This window comes from Xiphophorus maculatus, chromosome 24, assembly GCF_002775205.1.
Source record: "Xiphophorus maculatus strain JP 163 A chromosome 24, X_maculatus-5.0-male, whole genome shotgun sequence".
NCBI classification, from domain to species: domain Eukaryota; kingdom Metazoa; phylum Chordata; class Actinopteri; order Cyprinodontiformes; family Poeciliidae; genus Xiphophorus; species Xiphophorus maculatus.
In genome coordinates this window covers 12,989,086-13,009,252 of record NC_036466.1, presented here as the reverse complement: position 1 = coordinate 13,009,252, position 20,167 = coordinate 12,989,086, and the positions used below count along the sequence as shown (strand labels likewise).

The 20,167-nt window shown below is 37.1% G+C and overlaps 2 protein-coding genes across 3 annotated transcripts in view; both read right to left on the bottom strand.

Annotated features, from left to right (window-relative positions):
* Positions 1-8,672, bottom strand: part of LOC102220234 (NACHT, LRR and PYD domains-containing protein 3-like) — a 37,103-nt gene extending 28,431 nt beyond the window's left edge. For both annotated transcript variants that reach the window (XM_023329671.1, XM_023329672.1), the window contains exons 1-5: positions 8,443-8,672; positions 4,977-5,324; positions 3,822-4,145; positions 3,644-3,745; positions 2,124-2,447 (exon numbers count right to left, since the gene is read on the bottom strand). In XM_023329671.1, coding sequence (XP_023185439.1) covers positions 2,124-2,447; positions 3,644-3,745; positions 3,822-4,145; positions 4,977-5,324; positions 8,443-8,467 — 1,123 coding nt within the window. In that variant the 5' untranslated portion in view covers positions 8,468-8,672. The remainder of the gene's footprint in view (positions 1-2,123; positions 2,448-3,643; positions 3,746-3,821; positions 4,146-4,976; positions 5,325-8,442) is intronic.
* LOC111607622 (NACHT, LRR and PYD domains-containing protein 3-like) overlaps positions 1-20,167 on the bottom strand; it is a 392,536-nt gene that overhangs the window by 306,984 nt on the left and 65,385 nt on the right. The gene's annotated exons all lie outside the window — the stretch shown is intronic.

The following is a 20,167-nucleotide window of genomic DNA, read 5'->3' as shown; positions in this document are numbered from 1 at the left end:
CTGGTAGGAAAAGGGGTGTTGCTATATTAATACATAGGCAAATTAACTTTACTGAAACGTTAGTACATGAGGACAAGGAGGGTAGATTTATATTGGTAAATGCGATAATTGATGGAACATCAGTGTCCTTTGTAAATGTCTATGCCCCTAATGAAGATGTACCAGGGTTTATCAAGTCAGTTTTCAATATGATTGCAGAATACAGCTCTGGTCTACTGATTATGGGGGGGGATTTTAATTGTGTGATGTCAAATATAGATAGGCACCCAACCTCTCAAACCCCCACATCTAAGATGGGTAAAATGTTTAAAAATGTCTGTGGAAGCTGGATTAGTGGATGTATGGCGATCCAAATTTCCAAAAGACAGAATTTTAACATTTTACTCAAACCGACATGCATCTTACTCACGAATAGATTACTTTTTTACTGCCAAGGCCGAGCTACACAGAATTGAGGATATCACAATATTGCCCATCACAATCTCTGACCACGCACCTGTTACTCTCAAGTGGAATATAGGATTGACACCATCATTTAAGCAATGGAGACTTAATGCCTCCCTTCTTAATGACAAAGAATTTGTTGATTTTGTTCAATTAGACCTCAAAAATTATTTGGACATAAACAATACCCCTGAAACATCTCCTATTATGTTGTGGGACTGTGCAAAGGCCTATTTAAGAGGTAGCATCATCTCCTACACGACAGCAAAAAAAAGACAAAAGGCAGCCAAACAGAAATATTTAGAAGATAGAATTCAGAAACTGGATCTTCAACATAAAAAGACCAGAGCATCCAGGATTCTGAATGATTTAAATACAGTACAGACCAAAAGTTTGGACACACCTTTCAATGGGTTTTCTTTATTTTTCATGACTATTTATAAGGCAATAAATCAAAGCCCATCCAATATATTAAATGTTTATCACTACTAATATGAGTATTATATAAGTTATATAACAATTAAATACATTATACATATGAATATTGTCATAAGTTTAACAAGTCTTGACATGTTTTATTGTCATTATAGTTGAGCCTTGTTTGACTTTATCTACATTAATACAAAGTTCACTTTTTATTATGATTCTTTTGGATAAATGTTTGGGATTAATCTGGCAAAAGAATCTCTGATCTTCTCCAGTTTAAAAACCATCCATCCATTTTCTAACACCTTGTCCCTCGTGGGGTCAGGAGGTGCTGATTCCTCTCCAGCGAGAGGCGGGATCACCTGGACAGGTCACCAGTCTGTCGCAGGGCGGCACAGAGACAAACAACCATGCAAACACACACACACACCTAGGGAGAATTTAGAGAGACCAATTAACCTGACAGTCATGTTTTTGGACTGTGGGAGGAAGCCGGAGAACCCGGAGAGAACCCACCATGCACAGGGAGAACATGCAAACTTCAGAAAGACCCTGGGCCCAGAATTGAACCCAGGACCTTCTTGCTGCAAGGCAACAGTGCTACCAACTGCACCACTGTCCAGCCCTTTCCAGTTTTGGAAAACGTTTTCCAACATGTCGACATCAAAATGTTCAGTCAGACCAAAAACAGCTGATGTCGTCCAGGAGGAGCAGAGATTCCTGCCAGAGGGCGATTCTGCCAAGTCTCTGGATCCTCTGAGATCCTGGACAACCACAACACCATCTATCCAAACCTCTTCCACCTTCTTTACAACCTCTTTGCTCTCTAGCGCCATCTGGGCCGTGTGAGCCGCTGTTTTCTGCAGCTGGAGAATTTTATCAAAAAAGTGAAACAGACTCAATCTCAAAATGTTGGAAAAACTTTTTTTTAAACAAAAATAAAATCCCGTCCACATGCTTCCTCATTCACAACATGTTCACTGCTACCAGGCTGCAGGAACTTCAGTTCTGATGGTTCTGACCCGTCTCGTGGTTCTGAACAGTAACTGGTGTCTCCAGCAGGGGACACTGTCCTAGTCAAAGTCTCCAGCTGCTTCTTCAGGTCTCTGGTCCCTGATTGTCCTGAACCTCCTGATCTGGTTCCTCCTCTTCCTCACTCATTACAACACATTGACCTTTGACCTTCTAATCAGCCAATAATCGCTATTGATCACCACCAATCATCTGATTAGAAAAACATTTATGCCACTGACCTTTGACCTGGAGATGAACCCGTTTCATCATCAGAGTGACTCGTTTCCTGATGGAGACTCTGCAGGTGTAGATCCCGCTGTCTGCCACTGAGGGACGTTTCAGAGTCAGACTGAGGTCTTTAGTCTTCAGTGGGTTTTTACCCATCCTGGTTCTGGTTCTGCTGGTCAGGTTCTGTTCTTCAGGATCATCAGAACCGTTCGGATACACACAAACCGTCTTGTTCTCTCCGTCCCTCCATTCCACTCTAGAGCCTCCAGGAAGGTAGACTTTGGTTCTGCAGGGCAGCAGGACAGACTTCACCCCTGAATCCACCTTCAGTGGAGCTGAGAGACGACAGAGAACAAGATGAGAGACAGACAGACGGACAGACAGACAGACGATGAGAGAGAAGTGGAGCAGATGATGAGCAGAGAGCTGATATCGTCTGAGTTCCTCCTGGACCAGTTTGGACCCATCAGGTCAGAGACTATGAAGGTGTTTCTGGTGAAAATGTTTCCTTGTAACTGAGACGTTCAAGTCAGAGAGAAAAATCCGACAGCAGTGTTTCATCCTCAAGGCAGTTTGAAGATGAAACTAATCTGAAGGCAGAACTGAATTGTAGTTTCTAGCTTCACCACTAGGGGGAGCAGCCACTTTGTGAGTAATGTTTTGTTCAGATGTGAAATAATGTTCAGGAATCGGTGCAGATCTGTTGAAGTTGTGTTTGTAGGTAGTTTATGGTATTTATGACCATCAGACTGGTAAGATACAGTCTATTAGTGTTTAAGAAGAAAAATGTTTGTATTTTATTACTTTAGACCAAAGTGGGTCCTGGAGGGCCGACATCCTGCAGGTTCTAGTCTCTCCTGGTGGTAGAAACAACCTTTTCAGCAGGTCAATGTTCTTCTAACGAGCCTCATTGGATCCAGGTTTGTTAAACCAGGGAGAGACTAAAACATGCAGGTTTCGGCCCTCAGGGGCCCACTGTGGCCCCCACTGCTTTAGACATTTTCTGTTTGCTCATTTTGCCCAGAAGAAGCTGAGTTTTACTTTAAATGGTGAATTCTGTTATGTTTAGTTTTTCTCTTTCACTTTATTTAACTTTATTAGTAACTAATAAAACATCCAAACTCCGCCCACTTCCACAGTCCTTCACTGAGAGGAAGAGACTTTAAATCCTGCTGCTAGTTTATAAATCACTGAACGGATTAAAGATCTGCAGCTGCTGGATCAACCTGCTGGTTCTGGTTCTGCTCTACATCCAGAACCAGAACCAGTCATGGAGAAACAGCATTCAGCTTCTATGCACCATAAATCTGGAACAAACTTCCAGAAAACTGAAATACAGCTGAAACACTGAGTTCCTTTAAATCTAACAGACTGTAGAGACAGCAGCTGCTGGTTCTGGTTCTGTTCATGATGTTTCTAACTACAATGCATTTGATCTGAACTGATGACAAGATGAACCGTTGACCTCTGACCCCCAGAACAGGTCACATGATGTCTAACAGCATTCTGGGTCAGAAACATTCAGACTCACCTGGCAGGAAATAATCTTTAAAATGATATAAAACGCCTGCAGAGACGATGAGAACCAGAACCAGCAGAACCAGCAGAGCTGTGGCCCAGGATGGAAAGGGTTCTGTGGAAAAACAGAGAAAGATTGACCTCACTCTGACCTTTGACCTTCATCAGCAGCTCTGACCTGATGCTCTGACCTTTCTTTACATATTTCAGAACCACAGTGTGTCTCAGGACGTCCTGGTCTCTGTAGACGGTGCAGACGTAGCGTCCATCGTCTCCGTCTCTGGGATTCCTCAGGGTCAGGCTGACGTCTCCGGTCCTCAGGAAGTCTTTGTTCATCTCTGTTCGGTCGCGGTAAAAACCGTCCTGGTTTCTCTGGTTGCTGCTGTGAACCATCATAAATTCTGGTTCTGACAGGGTCCACTCCACTGATGTGTCCTCAGGAAGGTGGGATGATGTTGTGCAGGGCAGGACGACAGAATCTGACCCTTCAGTGACCTCGACCTCCTGCTGATCAACTGAGAGGAAATAAAATGATCAGAAACAGTTTGGATCATTTTCTGGTTTGATGTCATCATTCAGTTTCTGTCTGCAGGGAGAAAAATCATTTCTTTAATGATCAACATAAAATCAGAAACTTGAATCCATCAGTGGTTCATGTGACAGTTATTGATGCATCAGAGGGTTTGATCTATACATAGCAGATCTACAAAACCTGTTAGTTCTGTGGAGGCTGAAGATGAGAAACACAAATATTAATTATTCCTGGAGATTCATCCTGTAAATGTTCAGTTTATCCAGCTGGTCAAAGATCATCAGAACATAAATAATAGTGTAAAAAGTGAAAAAGGTCATGATAAATCATGTTTTATAATCTTAATAAACATAAAGTCTTTTAATAAGTCATAAAATGATGCTGAATATTGATCTAATTCATTTCATATTTCATTTTTATTGATATTTACATGAATGTGTTTTAATGAAGCTGCTGTCATTAAAGAGCCATTAACTGCTTTACTGTTAAAGACTAAAATAGTGACTGAGGTCAGTTATGGAGACTGAAAGAAACATGAAATATTAATGAAAGCATTTCCATTTTGTTATGAATTAAAAGCAGGTTTATAGGAAATAAATCTGTTTCCATAGTAACTCAGAATATAGAAATTATTGCATTAATAATAATTTCATTATAGAAATAATCCATTCATCCATTCCTTGGTTATTCTGAGTTATTCTGGGGATGGTCTCCATGGTTACAGACACTATGAACAATTATTAATTTTCTCATTTTAATAAATTCATTCATAGCATAGAACTTTAAAACAGGGTGTGCTGCTTGTTTATCTGACCTTTGACCTTCAGATGAATCCGTTTCAGGTTCAGTTCTTCTCTTCCACCAGAGATGCTGCAGGTGTAGTTTCCTCCATCAGACTGCTGAGGTTTCCTCAGAGTCAGGCTGAAGTCTCCAGTATTCAGAGCGTCAGGATTCATGGAGGTCCGGTTTCTGAAACGCTGGTTCTGGTTCTTAAGATCGTCACCATTTTCTCTCCGTAGGTGGACGGAGTTAGGACTGAGATCACTGCGAGTCCAGATGAGGAACGGATCTTCAGGTAGTTTATCAGAGTAAACGCAGGGCAGCAGGACAGACTCCGCCCCCTCATTAACCTCCACCACTCCACCCAGAGCATGCTGGGAAACTGAGGACACAAGACGAGGGTTTAGTGCAGTGGTCCCCAAACTACGGCCCGCGGGCCAGATGCGGCCCGCCTCCACATTTGGTCCGGCCCCCTGAACAATACCAGAGTATTTTCATATATGTGCATTTTTATTTGATAAGTTGGACTTTTGCAATAAAATGTTCCTTAGTAATGAACTTTATTTATTATTAACTATTAGTTAGTAACTATTTTATACATGCATATAATTGACATATATCAGTTATATGCATGACATATAACGTATAACGACATATATGCGTAACATATAACAGACCCCAGAAGGGTGGATGGATGTTGCCTATCTGGCAACCCCCATCAAAAAATCTTAAACCCGCCTCTCTCAAAGAGCGAACGGAATAATGGCAAAAAGATTAGGTAAGAGAAAAATTGATTCAGAATGCAGGGCATTTAACCTGCAATGGACAAACGATTATTTTTTTGTCCAATGCAAAGAAAAGGCTGTCTGTCTCATCTGTCAAGAGGCGGTGGCGGTATTCAAAGAATACAATCTGCGGAGACACTATGAATCCCATCATAAAGACAAGTATGATAGCTTGCAAGGCCAAATGCGAGCAGACAAACTCTCAAAGCTAAAAAGTGGATTGTTAGCTCAGCAGAATACATTTGTACGCCAAGTTCAGCTGAACCAGTCATCTGTTCGGGCCAGCTTTCGGGTTGCTCAACTGATAGCAAGCAGCGGTAAACCTTTCACTGACGGAGAATTTGTCAAGAAATGCATGAGAGCTGTAGCGGAGGAGGTGTGTCCCGAGAAGAAAGACGTCTTTAATGCCGTGAGTCTATCAGCCAGTACAATCACCAGACGCATTGAAGAAATCGTATATATGTATATACCCAGCTGCAGCAGAAGGCGAAAGAGTTTGAATTTTTTTCGTTAGCACTGGATGAGAGCACGGACGTGCAGGACACCGCGCAGCTGCTCATTTTTATTCGTGGAGTTACTGCAAAATTTGAGATGTGCGAGGAGCTCGCAGCCCTCCAAAGTGTCAAAGGGACTACAACCGGGGAGGATATTTTCGGAAAAGTGTACCAAACCATGGAAGAGTTGGACCTGGACTGGTCAAAGCTGGACAGCATCACAACTGACGGGGCTCCCAATATGGTGGGCATGTCTCGGGGTCTAATAGGACGCATGAACCGGGAGTTTGAAGAACGAGGTCTCACCGCACCGCTACAAGTCCACTGCCTAATTCACCAGCAAGCACTGTGCTGCAAAGTGTTGACGTGGAATTCTGTCATGAAGGTTGTGGTGTCGTGCATAAACTTCATCAGAGCAAAGGGTCTTAAACACAGGCAGTTCCAAGAATTCCTGTCTGAACTGGAATCTGCGCACGGGGATGTTCCATGGACTTTTTTTTATGTGGAGAACCCAGTGTTATTTGGTTATTATTTATTTCATAAATAGTGTTATTTCCTGACTTTTGTTCTCTGAAGAATCCAGAAAAGGTTATTTGATTGTGCTTTCTGAAAAACAATAAATTTTTATGTTTAGCACTCTTACAATCGTCACACTTTTTTTGTTACAAACTGACCCCGGCCCCCCATCAGAGAAGGGACAAGTTATGTGGCCCTCACAGGAGAAACTTTGGGGACCCCTGGTTTAGTGTGTAGAAATACTGATCAGTTATTCACTAGTGATGAAAGATTTCAGTCTGTCTGCTAAACAGCTCAGTGATACTGAACTCTGATTGGGCAGCAATGATCTCTGTTCATGTAATATGTAACTCACATTAAGCAATAAGTCATAAAACTGATAAAAGTGCATTAAAATAACTGTTAAAATTTAAAAACTGAAAGATTGAAACAGATGAAACTCAAAACGAGTTGGTAGCTTCTTTGTGGTTATTTGCAGAAATCCTGCTGTCAGTTTTCAGGTTGTTTTATCTCATGAACTGATTTGATAATAAAGATTTTTGTTTTAGTATCTTGGTGATTGTTGGGGCAGATTCTGTTTCTGTGACTTCCTGAAAAACTAAAATTCTTCTAACTTTATTTTTCTGGGATTTCTGCTCCTGATTCTTTATAGTTACAGAATTTAAACCTTCCAGTAACTTTCAGTCAGTTTCTGCTGTGAAACTGAAGCGTCTTTGTTGATCAAACAACAATTTAGAAACTTCTGTATATTCTACATATTTTTATTACTTCAATAGAACCTCATTGTGAGCGATCATCTCAAAAGGAGCTTTTACACAATTACAGTCTTAACCCAGATATCTAAAAATGTAATTCTAGTCATAAATACATTAAGATATTTGTTAAAGGATCCAGGATTAGTTCAACATGTTGCAATAAATATGTTGCAGTTTTCCTGTTGACTAAAGAATTGCTGTTTGTGATACAAAAACTCATCATCACATCCTGAATATCATCCATAGATCAGGTTTGTTTTTATAAAACCAGTAAACCAGAGAAGAACCGGACCCACCAGAACCTGATTCTCCATTAATGGTCAGACCAGCATCATGCATCAGCAGCAGAACATTATGACCACCAACCTGTGAGACCCAGGTGAATTCAGGAGAAACAAACTACAAACTACAACCACCCAGGCGGCCATCTTGGATTCAAATGAACATTTATGTAGAAAAACTGAAGACAGGAAGAAAAACCAGAACCAGAACCAGAACCTTCAACTTCTGCAGACATTCATCACTGGTTTCTGAGGTTAATGTTTCTGGGAGCTAATGTCCAGATTACTGGTCTGATTGGGTCTCAGTGGTTCTGATGCTGACAGAACTACAACCTGATAAAACCTGATAGAAAACATCAGAACCAGATCAGCTGCTGAACCCAAACCAGAGAAATTAGATCCAGACAGGAAACGGCAAAGTGGAGCCACTGGTTGGATGGAAGAGACCAGAATCCAACAATAAACCAGTGAGATCTACTGGGAGGACTGGTGAGAGACGAGTCGCTGGAACCAGAACCTGCGGTTCTGATCCAGAACCAACAACCAGCTGAGGTCACCAGGGGTCAGTTAGAGAGAAGAACGAACCAGAACCAAGAAGCTCTGAGGCTGATCAGCAGCTTGCAGAGAGACTGGAGAGGATGAGGAGCAGAGAGAGGAAGGTGATCTTACCGAGCAGGAGGATCATCATCATCATCTTCTTCCTCTCAGAACCACAGAGAGGCTTCCATCAGATCCCAGCAGCGGATCACCTCTGACACCAGATCAGCGTTTCTACTGGAACCAGCAGAGACACACAGGAGGAAACTCCACTGCTGATTGGCTGATCCAGATGCTGCTGAACCGGTTCTGATCCAGATCAGTTCTGAGGAAAGGCATGGAGCTTCAGTTTCCTCATAGTTTTGTTGGTGTTCATTCATTTCTGACTCTGTGCTCCACCAGGTCCGTTTACCAGTTTCAGAACCCGACCAGAACCTCTGAGTGTAAATCACCTTGAGAAATAAAGAGATTTGGTTATTTATAAAAACAGGATTTAATGCTGAAAATGAACGGAAACGGAAAAACAACAGGCAGCTCAGAGTCTCCATGCGCCACCTACTGGTGAAACACCGTTACTACACCCATCGTCATTAACCCCTGTTAAATAAAATAACTACTAATCATAAACATTTAAAGAAATTCATGCTCCTTTTTTCCTATTGTGGGAACACACCAGTGGGCATCACACTACTTTAGCAGGTTTCCTCCTATTTTACATCCAAATATTTACACAACAATGAAACTTCTCACTTTCTCTGCATCAATGATAATTAATAAGTGGAATTATTGGTTTTAAACTAATGAAAACTATTTATCATATTTATGAGCTCGAAATGAAAAAACTGTCAGATTTCTGAATTTTAAAGCTCCAAATCAGGTGGAAAAAGCGTTAAATTTCCCAGGTGTTAAGGAGCCGTTGGTCTCCAATCAGAGTAAAACTTGGTTCTGATCTGCAGGATTCTTCAGAACCGATCCGGTTGGCGGGTCGTTAGCGGGCAGGAAGCGGCTGCATCTGCAGGGAGTCGTAGGTGTCTCTGGTGGCCGAGCTCAGACCCAGAAACCAGCCGATCAGTTAATCAATCAGCTGATCAGAGCGGATGCTGGACGGGTCGGTCCGGTCCGGTTGGTATCACCTGGTAAACCTGCTGGTTCTTCCGCTGACGCTGCAGAAACAACAGTTTTTAATTCAACCGGTTCCAGAATCTCACCAACCTGCCTCCTCTGTCCCACTGCTCTTGCCATTTCTTCTTGATCTACATTTTAATAATATTTTTACCTCATTTTTACTTATTTTAATATTTAAACCAACAATATTATTTTTTGCTGCAAAACTATCAGCCAACTCATTTCCTACCACAACACAGGAATCCAAACTAGTTTAACATGAGAACCAGAATTTTTAATCCTAAAAATTGAGTGAATTATATCCAATATAATATTTACCTTGATTCTGAATTTAACTCTAGAATATTTATTAATGCACAACTTGAATCTGAACAAATTAAAACCTCTCTCTCTTGTTTCCTCAATCTATTCTGAAGCCATTAAAATAGTCATTAATTCACCTGTAAACTCTGTCAATTTATCTGTTATTCTTTTATTTCTCATAATATTTAAATCTGGAATTATAAATGATATACCTGCTCTATCATTTAACATTTTAGAAGCATCTGTATATGTTTGTATAAACTCTGAATATTCTCTTTTTATATAACTTTCCACCTCCTTTTTTCTAACTGTTTCTCTTTTCTCAGAAAGTTTAAATCAACTTCAGCCAAAGATCCATGATGGAATAACAGGAATAAAAACCACAGGACTAATTAAAAAGTTATCTATTCCTACATCTTTTACTTTATTTATTATTATCCATCCAAAACTATTCATTTGTTTCTCTTCTTTTTCTTGACAAGGTTGCAGCGTAACTTATGGAGGATGACCTTCATTCTGTCCTTTAATATTTAATATTTAATATTTCTGTCCTGAGCTCCAGAGGCATCTCACCATCTCAACCAGTAGAGCTCAAACTGGTTTTCATGGCTCCACAACAAAAGTCTTAATGCCTGATATTGTATTATATCTATTTTTAATAAACGACTTGAAGCTGAATTGTATAAAATAAAACCATAATCAAACATTGATCTAATTAGTCCAACATAAATTGTCTTTAATGTCTTTAATTCTTTGCCTCTCAAACATCTCATTATATTTAAAAGTTTTTTACTTTTTTCAACTATTTTATCTACATGTAAGTTTTTTATCAAACCAGATACACAAATATTTAATATTTAATTGATCTGTCTTTTCTATAACATCCCCATATAATTTGAGATTTACATTAATATTTAATTTCCTATTAGTAAAAACAACAAATTTAGACTCTGATGTTGAGAATCTAAAATCTTATAAACTATTTAATGCCTCGTCTAGTTTCCTTTTTACAAATTCTGTATTTTTCTCCTCTTCCAAATAAAACCATCATCTGCAAATAATGAGACACCAAAAGATTTAAATATCATTAATCATTATAATAAATAGCATAGGACTTATTATATTATCATTTTCAACTTGATATTTTGAAATTATTTTCCCTCCTATTTTTACTCCAATATTTCTTTCAGTTAATTGTTTTTATCCATCTATATATTTTATTTATATATTTTATTTGTTTTATTTTAATCAACAGCCCTTCTGTCCATAACATGTCATAATCCTTTTCCACATCCAGGTTATTAAATTCTCCTTATTAATCTGAGCTAAATTAATCTAATTTCATGTTCCAGACATAATCAGGATCTTTTCCACTTCTGCCTTTTCTAAACCCAAATTAATAAAACTTAATTTTCTCCTTAGATCATAAAAAATAAATTAATCTGTTATTTATCATTTTTTCCATAATTTGACCTAAACATGATGTTGGTTTATAACTTTCAGCTGAATTAGGATCTTTGCAGGTTTACAGACGGTTTAATGATAATATACTATAATATAATATAAATAATTATGGCTTCTTTCCATTTATCAGCTAAAATCTCTTCCTCCCACCTTATTATACAATTCTAATAATATTTCTTTACTCAAATCACTAAGATTATTTAACAAACTGTAACTGATTTGATCATTTCCAGGAGTTGATTTACTGGAATTATTCAATGTTTTATTTAATTCTAACAAAGAAAACTTCATATTAATAAAATCCTCACAATCTTCATCATTATGAAATAAGTCAATATTTCTCTGTAATCTTATTTCACCTCCTCTTTTTTCTTTATTATTTAGATTTTCTGCACTATGTATCTTTGCAAAAACTTTAACTAATAACTCAGCTTTATTTTTATTATCTATTATAATATTTCCATTATCTTTTATTACTGGGAAAATATTCTTTTGAACTTCCAGACATTTTTTAAATATTATTCCAAACTCTGTCTAAATCATTATTTTTCCCCAAAGATTCACAATATTTCCTCCAATAATCCCTTTAATCATTTCTTACAGTTTTATAACTTCTGTTTCCTTTTATAATTAATTAGATTTTGGAAACAAATAATTTTTAAAAGCCTTATTCTGCTGTTTAATTGCTGTTGAACATTCTGGTCCACCAAGGAACTATTTTCTTTTTTTAATGCCACTACTTCTAGGAATAAATATTTTGGCTGTATTAATAATACATTAACTCATTTCTGAATTTATTTATCGGTTTATTTATATCTACATTTTTCATATTAACTTCACTCATCACTTTAAAACTATCCCAGTTTGTTTCCCTAATTTCCACCTCCTTCAGTTTCTTCCTGGTTTTCTTCTGTTTCTATTTCTATCCTGATAAAAATAAAATAATGATCATTTCATTGTGTTTTCTTTAAACTCTCCAGCTGCAAATATCAGCTAAAGATTGAGAAACTAATATCAGATCAATAGTCGATTCTTTACCTCTTACCAAGTCCACCTGAGAGCCAACCCCGTTATTTAATATCACCAAATCTTTTTCTTCAATCATCTTTTCTAAAGTTCCTCCATTATTATCATCTTGATCTCCCATAAATGCGCTGAAGTTCCCACACCAAACTATTTTCCCTTCCATGCTCTGGGATTGTTTAAGTTTTAACTTTTCTAATTGTTTAAAGGATTGTAATAATTTATTATTTTAATATTCTCATCATTTGTCCTAATTTCTACAGCAATAATTTCTAAATCTGACATTATTTGGAGCTGAATAAATAGAATATTTTCCTTTAAAAATATGTCCCAGCCTCCTCCATCCCATTCATCCTGTCTTTACTGAGTAACCATGAATATTAAACTGTAATGACGGCTTGAGCCATGATTCTTGAATATATATTATATCTGGTTTTGTATTTAGATTATTAATGAAGCCTTTAAATTCCTGATCATTTGCTATTAGCCTGCCAGCATTTCATTATTAGAATAATGTGACGATTTGAGAAGCTTCAGATTCAGATGATTTTTCTCCATCTCTAAGTTCATCATGGATTTTTTAACAAGTTAAATCTTTGGCATTAAAAAACTTTGTCGCTGCTTTTACTATGACTTTTATTTTGTCAGTTTTAGTTTTTCCTTGTTCTGAACAATTTATGAAATATGCAAGAAAATGAATAAATTTTTCTAATGTAATATTACACTGATTATTGCCTGCCACTCTTTTCCTTTCATAATTTGTTTTTGGATCATTATCATAATTTTTTAATTCTCTCACTGCTTCAGCAGAAATAATTCTCTTATCAGTTTTAACTCTTTGAATTTCAGCCGCCTCTTTTCTTACCGTACATCCTGCGTTTGCTGCAGTATGATTTCCTCCACAGTTACAACATTTAACAGGATTATTTCCACCTCTTCACCTCCATTCCTCCACTTCTCTGTTTCCCTTTACAAACGTTCACATTTTGTCCAAACCTTTGACATTTATAACATCTTAGAGGTGGAGGAATATAAACTCTTATATTAAAGCTCATGTAACTAATCATCACCTTATCAGGCAGAACTTGATCTTTAAATCTTTGAATCCAGTAGTTCAGATCTACGGTCCATTTTCTCCTCACTCCTAAAAGCCTGTAACTTCTCCTCCTCTTATTATTTTCTTTAGCTCCTCCAAGTTTCTCCTACAGGAATCCCTGATATTACTCCTTTTACTCCTCTTTCTTTCCATCACTTCTTTTTTACACACCATTTGTGATTTTATTCTTTTGCTCAGCGTTTTTACAAATGATAAATAGGTTTCCATCCCTTAAGACTTTAGCTAGTTCTACATCTCCAATAACTTTCTTTAATCCATTTGACAAACTGATAGGACTGATAGGACTTACTCCAATCATTTCCTGTCCAGCCTTCAATTTCAATAAAACTTTAAAATCTTCCTTCATTATTTTCTTTCTTCTTCATCCTCAAAGAAACCAACATTTAGTCCATTTTAACTTTATCTTTTCCCCTCTTCTATTTTCTACCATAAACCATCTGATGTCCATATTTTCATCTTCCAAAGTCTCCACTACAACTAGTCATCTTGATCCACTCACAATCCAGATTAAGCCAAAAACCATCTTTAAATTCAACGTATTACTCGCCAGATAACGTTTAATCACTTTCACTTAAAAAACAACAACAAAAAAACGCGTTCTCTCGTTGTTCCTTCCCTGCACCTGGAGCTGATGTTAACGTCTGAAGAAACGCAGCAAAAACAGCCAATCAGAGCCAGGAGGAGGGGCTTAGCGCTGTCAATCACCCTCATGTACTCGCTGCTGAATGTGTTAATGGCAGAAAAACAATTTACTGTTACAGGAAAATGTTTCTGGTTTTCCTTTTTCTACCAAACACTGGATGATTCAAGTCTTCAGGTTGGTGTTTTAATCTCAACCAGCCTGTTTTTTGTAGGATAGTTTTGTTTACAGAGACTTCAGGTTTCATTTTATTTGATGTTTTATTTATTTTAGATATTTAAAATGTCTTCCAGTTCCAGTGCTAAGTGGTCAATAAATTAAAAGTTTACTGAACTTTAAGAATGTGTTCTTGCATTATTATTATCTTGAAAATGGTCTTAAATAACAATATATTGATGGTTTGACCCATCAGGTTAGTAGAACATGGAAACATGTTCCACCTGGTTCTGTTCCTGCTCAGGTTGGTTCTGGACCCACCTTCTCCTTGATGAACATGCCGGTGATGATGAGGCATTGATGACACACACACCATCAGTCAAGATCTCACTGCAGCTGCTAGCATGTGTGTGTGTGTGTGTGTGTGTGTGTGTGTGTGTGTGTGTACACTTGTATGTGCAAATGTGAGGTTTGGTTTGTTTTTTCTGCAAACTAAAACTATTTATCAAAGGCCTTTATTAGTTTTGATTAGTTTTTAATTTAATTTTTTAATTAATTTTTTTGATTTAAAAAAATCTCTCCCTGAAAGATGTGGAGCAGAATATAGAAAAAACAAACTGTGTTAAATAATTTCTGTAATTTGTGCATTTTTAATCTTCCATTATTCTAATGTTTGTTTGCATATTGCTAGTATTATAAATATGATGCTTTTATGTAGCTTCCACTGATTTTGTTGTTCCAGAAGCTTATTTTAAAAAACCTTTTACATAATATTAAATATTCATGATAAAAGAGTAAAAACCCTGGCTCTTTATGATTTACTTATGAAATAAACTGAGTTTTTCCCTGAATTGATAGAACTGGATATCAGGACAAAGATCAACAATAAATTATGGTGAACAAGATGTTTCACTGACTTTCTTTCTAAGGTGGTTTCCTCCAGAAACTGTCTCTCTACCGCCCTCTGGTGGTCACAGCTTGTAATTACACACTAAAATCCTCCTGGTTTCTGACAGGTAAAATAAATCAAGCTCCTCTGTCTTCTCACAGAGCTAACTACACAAATACACAGCTTGGTCATATAGAAGCGATCATTAGCAGCTTGTGTAACATTCACTCCAAACATTCTCTCACTATGGAATAAATGTTTTTGCTGTAACTTAATCAGTTTTAACATATTTTAAGCTTTGATGGTGGTTAATATATGTTTTCTTGTTTCTGTTTCTAAATGTACACAGGATAGGAAAGAAAATAAGTATCTGCAGACAAAAAAAATCCTCTTTATAAAAATCTTTAGAGTCAAAGCAGAAGAAGCAGATTGTGAAAAATCAGCTGCATCACTGACCGGATTCTTTAGCGTTCAGAGTCGTGATCTTCTGGGTCGAGCATTTGAGCCCCCAGGGTGGAGAAGACTCCTTCAGAGGGCAACCTGTGTCTGGGGTTGTGCTGCAGCAGCTTGGCCTCCAAGTCTTTAGCTTCGGCACTAATGGAAGCAAGTGGAGGGTAATAAAAGAAAAAAAGGCCTTCCAGTAACTGTGGCTGCATCAGCGCCTCCTCACACACACACACACACACACACACACACACACCCACACACACACACCCACACACACACACACACACACACACACACACACACACACACACACACACACACACACACACATCTCTTCCTCCTCACCTTGCAACACAAAGTTACATCCTTGCATTCAAATAATGATACATGTCAGATTTATTTTATTTTTCCTGCATGTATTCTAACGTTAGAAAAACGTATCTTGAACTAGAAAATTAAATAAAAGTACAAGAAGTAATAAAAACTTTAATGTTAATCCTCAACTTCCGGTTCCAGCTTCTCTTCTGAAGGTGAGCTTCTATGATTGTCCTGCAGGTGGCGGTAAAAGTACCTGAAGTTGGTTTGCCAGCCGCCAGTAAAACCCAGAAGAAGAAGAAGATCAACACCGGTTCTGTATTTCATTTAAAACCGATCCGCTTTGCTCGGTAAGTTATTGGTTTCATATTTATTTGTGTCATATTCTGACCAAACATCTAGAACCCATATAGGTTGTTAGTTGCGCTTTAATAAAAGTGTAATTTTGTGCTTTGTCTTGCTTCATAAAGACAACATGGCGCCACTCGGACTTCTCAGCTTTGATTATAAGTTCTGGTTATGAGTTGGGAAAAGTCGAGCTGTTTTATTATTAATGTCGCAGTTTCCTCTTGTTCGCGTTTGACGTCTTAAGGCAGGAAAAGTCGGAGAAAGTCACTTTACTCACTATTCAGCTGAACCAGGAGGAAAGACACCACTTACTTTATTAGACAGTCAATCACAGAACTGCGCATGTCTCACGTCTTAAATAGTCGCACAATGATGACGTCAGTGAAGAGCACACCACCGTAGGCCGGGTCCTAGTCCTCACTCTGCACCCTACGCCTCTATGAAGTGTGGACTAGTCAAAGTCACAGTGTTTTATTGGAGTGTGTAAAAATGTGAGAATTGTGACGTCACTTCTACATCCAAAAAAGTAAAATACAAATAAATAATATAAATAAATAACTTTCTATTTCACTCCCACAAAAGATTTGACATTAATTTCATAATTATGTATTAAATTTTCCCTGTAATGAGTTTCTGTAAATGAAATTTAAAATTTAATATCAATTCCTGTTTGTTTTGTGTCTGAGTTTTGGAGACAATAAACATTTTTTTATTGCAACTTCATTAATGTTTTTAGAAATATTTTCAAAATTGATTTTGTACAAGAAATTTATTCCACTTTTAATTTTTAATGTGATCAAATTTGGTCAAATTGGGATGAAAAGTTAAATTATGATATTAACGATTTAAACAATTTAAGTTTTTATTCACATTTCCTTCCTTCCTAAAAATCACCTCAGTTTTTAAAGTGAAATTATTTTAATGTTTAAACGTTGCAACATCACAAAATCCCAATCTTTACACCAATATATTAATAACTTAATTTAAGATTAGAAATTCATCTCATTTGTAACATTTTCTGTTTTTCTTTCCTCAGTTAGTTTGTGACGATTCTTTTTTATTTCTTCTTTTTTCTGCTCAGTTTATGAGAACTTGATAGTAAGAAAAGAACTTTGAACATGAACGGTTCTGAACTGAACTGGTTCTGTTTCAGATCAATTAATTCGTTCTTGTTTTCTCCACAGTTCAGAGTTTCAGGATGAACTGAAGACAATCTGCTGCCGTTTCTCCTGGTTCTGGTTCTGATCCTGGTTCTGGTCCTTTGTTTAGTCCAGTCGTCTGCAACCTTTACAATCTAGAGACATTTTATTTTATTTTATTTTATTTTCCAGTTTAATAAAACGGGTCCAGAGCCACAAAACCACATTTTAAATATTTACTTCATTTAATCTGTTTTAACTGTTAAAGACAAAATATTTTATTTTGACTTTTTCTACATTTTATTATATGTTTATATTTGAATTTAGTTTTTATTTTAATATCAAGAAAAATAAATGTAAATAAAATGAAGATTAATCAATTATTAAAATAATAATCAGCTAATTTGGTAATCGATTAATCAATAACTTCAGTTTTCACTCAAAAAGTTAATTTGCTGGAAAAAAACATTCAGATGTAATTAAACCAAAACTGAACAAAAAAATCTATAATTTTACATTTAAGATGAAATAAAATCCTGTTTGTAAATATTTTTACTCAGAACTCATTAAGCTGCAGTTTTAGCTTCACCAGGTTCAAATTATGTAAAAAAATTAAAATCTCTTATTAATCACCAATTATTAATTGATAAAATAATCAATAGGTCAGTTCTCCACTCTATTGATAAAACCTAGAAATGATCAAGTGATCAATAAAGGAATTCTGTCATTAAATGTTTATTTTCTTATTTAAAAAAGAAACTGAATTATTTGTTTATTTGCATCTTTTATTTCTAATATTGTACAAAAAGGTTTAAATGAAAAATATTCAAAATGTGATTTTTATTTGTATCAGATTTAGTTACTTAAACATTTTACTGTCATTTTATTGTGAAAATTAAAAACTAAATGTCACTAAAAACAGAAAATGGTTCAAATCTTCTTTGTTTCTTGTTTAAAGTTGAGTTTGTGATGTTTAGTCCTAACGAGCTGCAGGCTGCAGAGCTCTGCTTTAACTAGTCTAACTAACCTTCATCACTGCTGAAGACTCTGGAAACTCTTCTGTTTGGAGAAAATGCGACTCTGCTCGGCTCGTCGGGCTTTAACTGTTCCCTCTGAGGTCGAGGCCAAGAGAAAGTCTTTGTGTGTAAAGATGAAGAAATAAAGCTTCAGCGTGTGAGAAGCCGAGTCCTGCTGGCGGATTTAGCGGCCAACAGACGAAGGTCCGCCGGAGCTGAACGAGAGTCGCTGAAGAGAATCTGGAAAGTCTTTGGTCTGAAGATGAAGATGAAGAGAATGTGAAGCAGTGAAGCTCCAAGCAGCCAGCAGTCCTCTGATCAAATCATCAGCACTTTTCCTCGCCTCATTTCTTCCCTCGGCTGGTTTTTCACCAAAATTTTACAAAGTGTCAAAATGTGGTGATTTTTTTATGACAAATTTACGCGGAAATCATAACTTTTTGTATTGAGCAGCAGCTCAGAGGAATAAGAAGTGGACTGGGAGTCCACAGGTTGCAGGTTCGAGTCCTGAACTCGACCAATTTTACTTTAATTTTTCCTTTATTTGAGTCAAAACACAACAAGATCCCTGCTGGACTCGAACCAACAACCTTTAGATAAGCAGCCTGTATTCCTGCTCTCTCCGCCACTCGCTCATCTACATTAAAAAACTTTTTTTTAAAACTTGTCTTCTGTTTTATGAGGATTTCGGTGAAAAAGGGGCGTTGCCAGCGACGACTGAAGGCGTGGCTTCAGAATCGTCTCTAATCCAGGAAAAAAGGTCAGAGTTCAGGTCCAGAAGCCACAGGTCCAAGCTGAGCTGATGAATCAACATGTTCAGAACAACAACGGAGGAGATCTGGAACAATTTACTCCACATTTCACTTCATCTGCAGAAACACTTTTTCTTCTTCACTCGGAAACTTGGGACTTTTTATTCGTCCTCACATGTTGGGAACTTTTAAGGTCATTGAAACTAGAAGGAAAATATTGATTTTCCATCCAGTGTTCAGTTTGAAATCTGTAAAAACACAAAATGTTTCCAGGATTTTAGTCCAGTTTCTGTTGCAAATGAAGGAGAAAAGTTCAACTTTTATTTCTCTGCAAATTCATGAAATACAAAAATAAAAATTAACTTTTGAAATTTAGTCTCACCTGGTTGGAAATAGAGGAAAATAAAATAAAATAAGGTTTATTTAAAACACAACCAACCCTAATTACATTTTTAATTTTTATATTAAAAAAACATTTGAAAATATAAAAAATAAAATAAAAAGTCTGAAAAGTCAGAAGCGTTTAGAAGCAGTTGTCTTAATTCCTGAATGAAATTATGACTAATTAAATAAGAGGAATGCAGATTGTTTTTCATATTTAGTTTTTATTTGGATGTGAATAAATATCTGCTGGTGGCGCAGCGGCATAAAAACACATGAAGAAGAACCAGAACAAACACGTTACATTCAGAAAGAAACTAAACGTCACATGATCCAAAGAGCTGCAGCTCGGACCGCGCCGCCGCTTTGTGCTTCCTCCGCCACCATTGACCCGACTACCGGCCGGTTCTGACCAGACTACTGGCCGGTTCTGACCCGATTCTGGAATGATCCTCCTTTTTTTAAAGTTTGGATTTGGGAGAAAAAACAACTAAAACATGATTGTTTCAAACTTTAAGCACAAAAACAGAACCGGACTCTTCAAGTATGAGTCAGAAACAATCTGCATCGGAAAGACACACACACACACAGAGACACACACACACAGAGACACACACACACAGAGACACACACACGTACACACAGACCTACACACACACACACACACACAGAGACACACACACACCTCAAACGTGGCATCAGCAGGGAGAATATTCAGGTTCCACCCAAATCTTGGACCAGA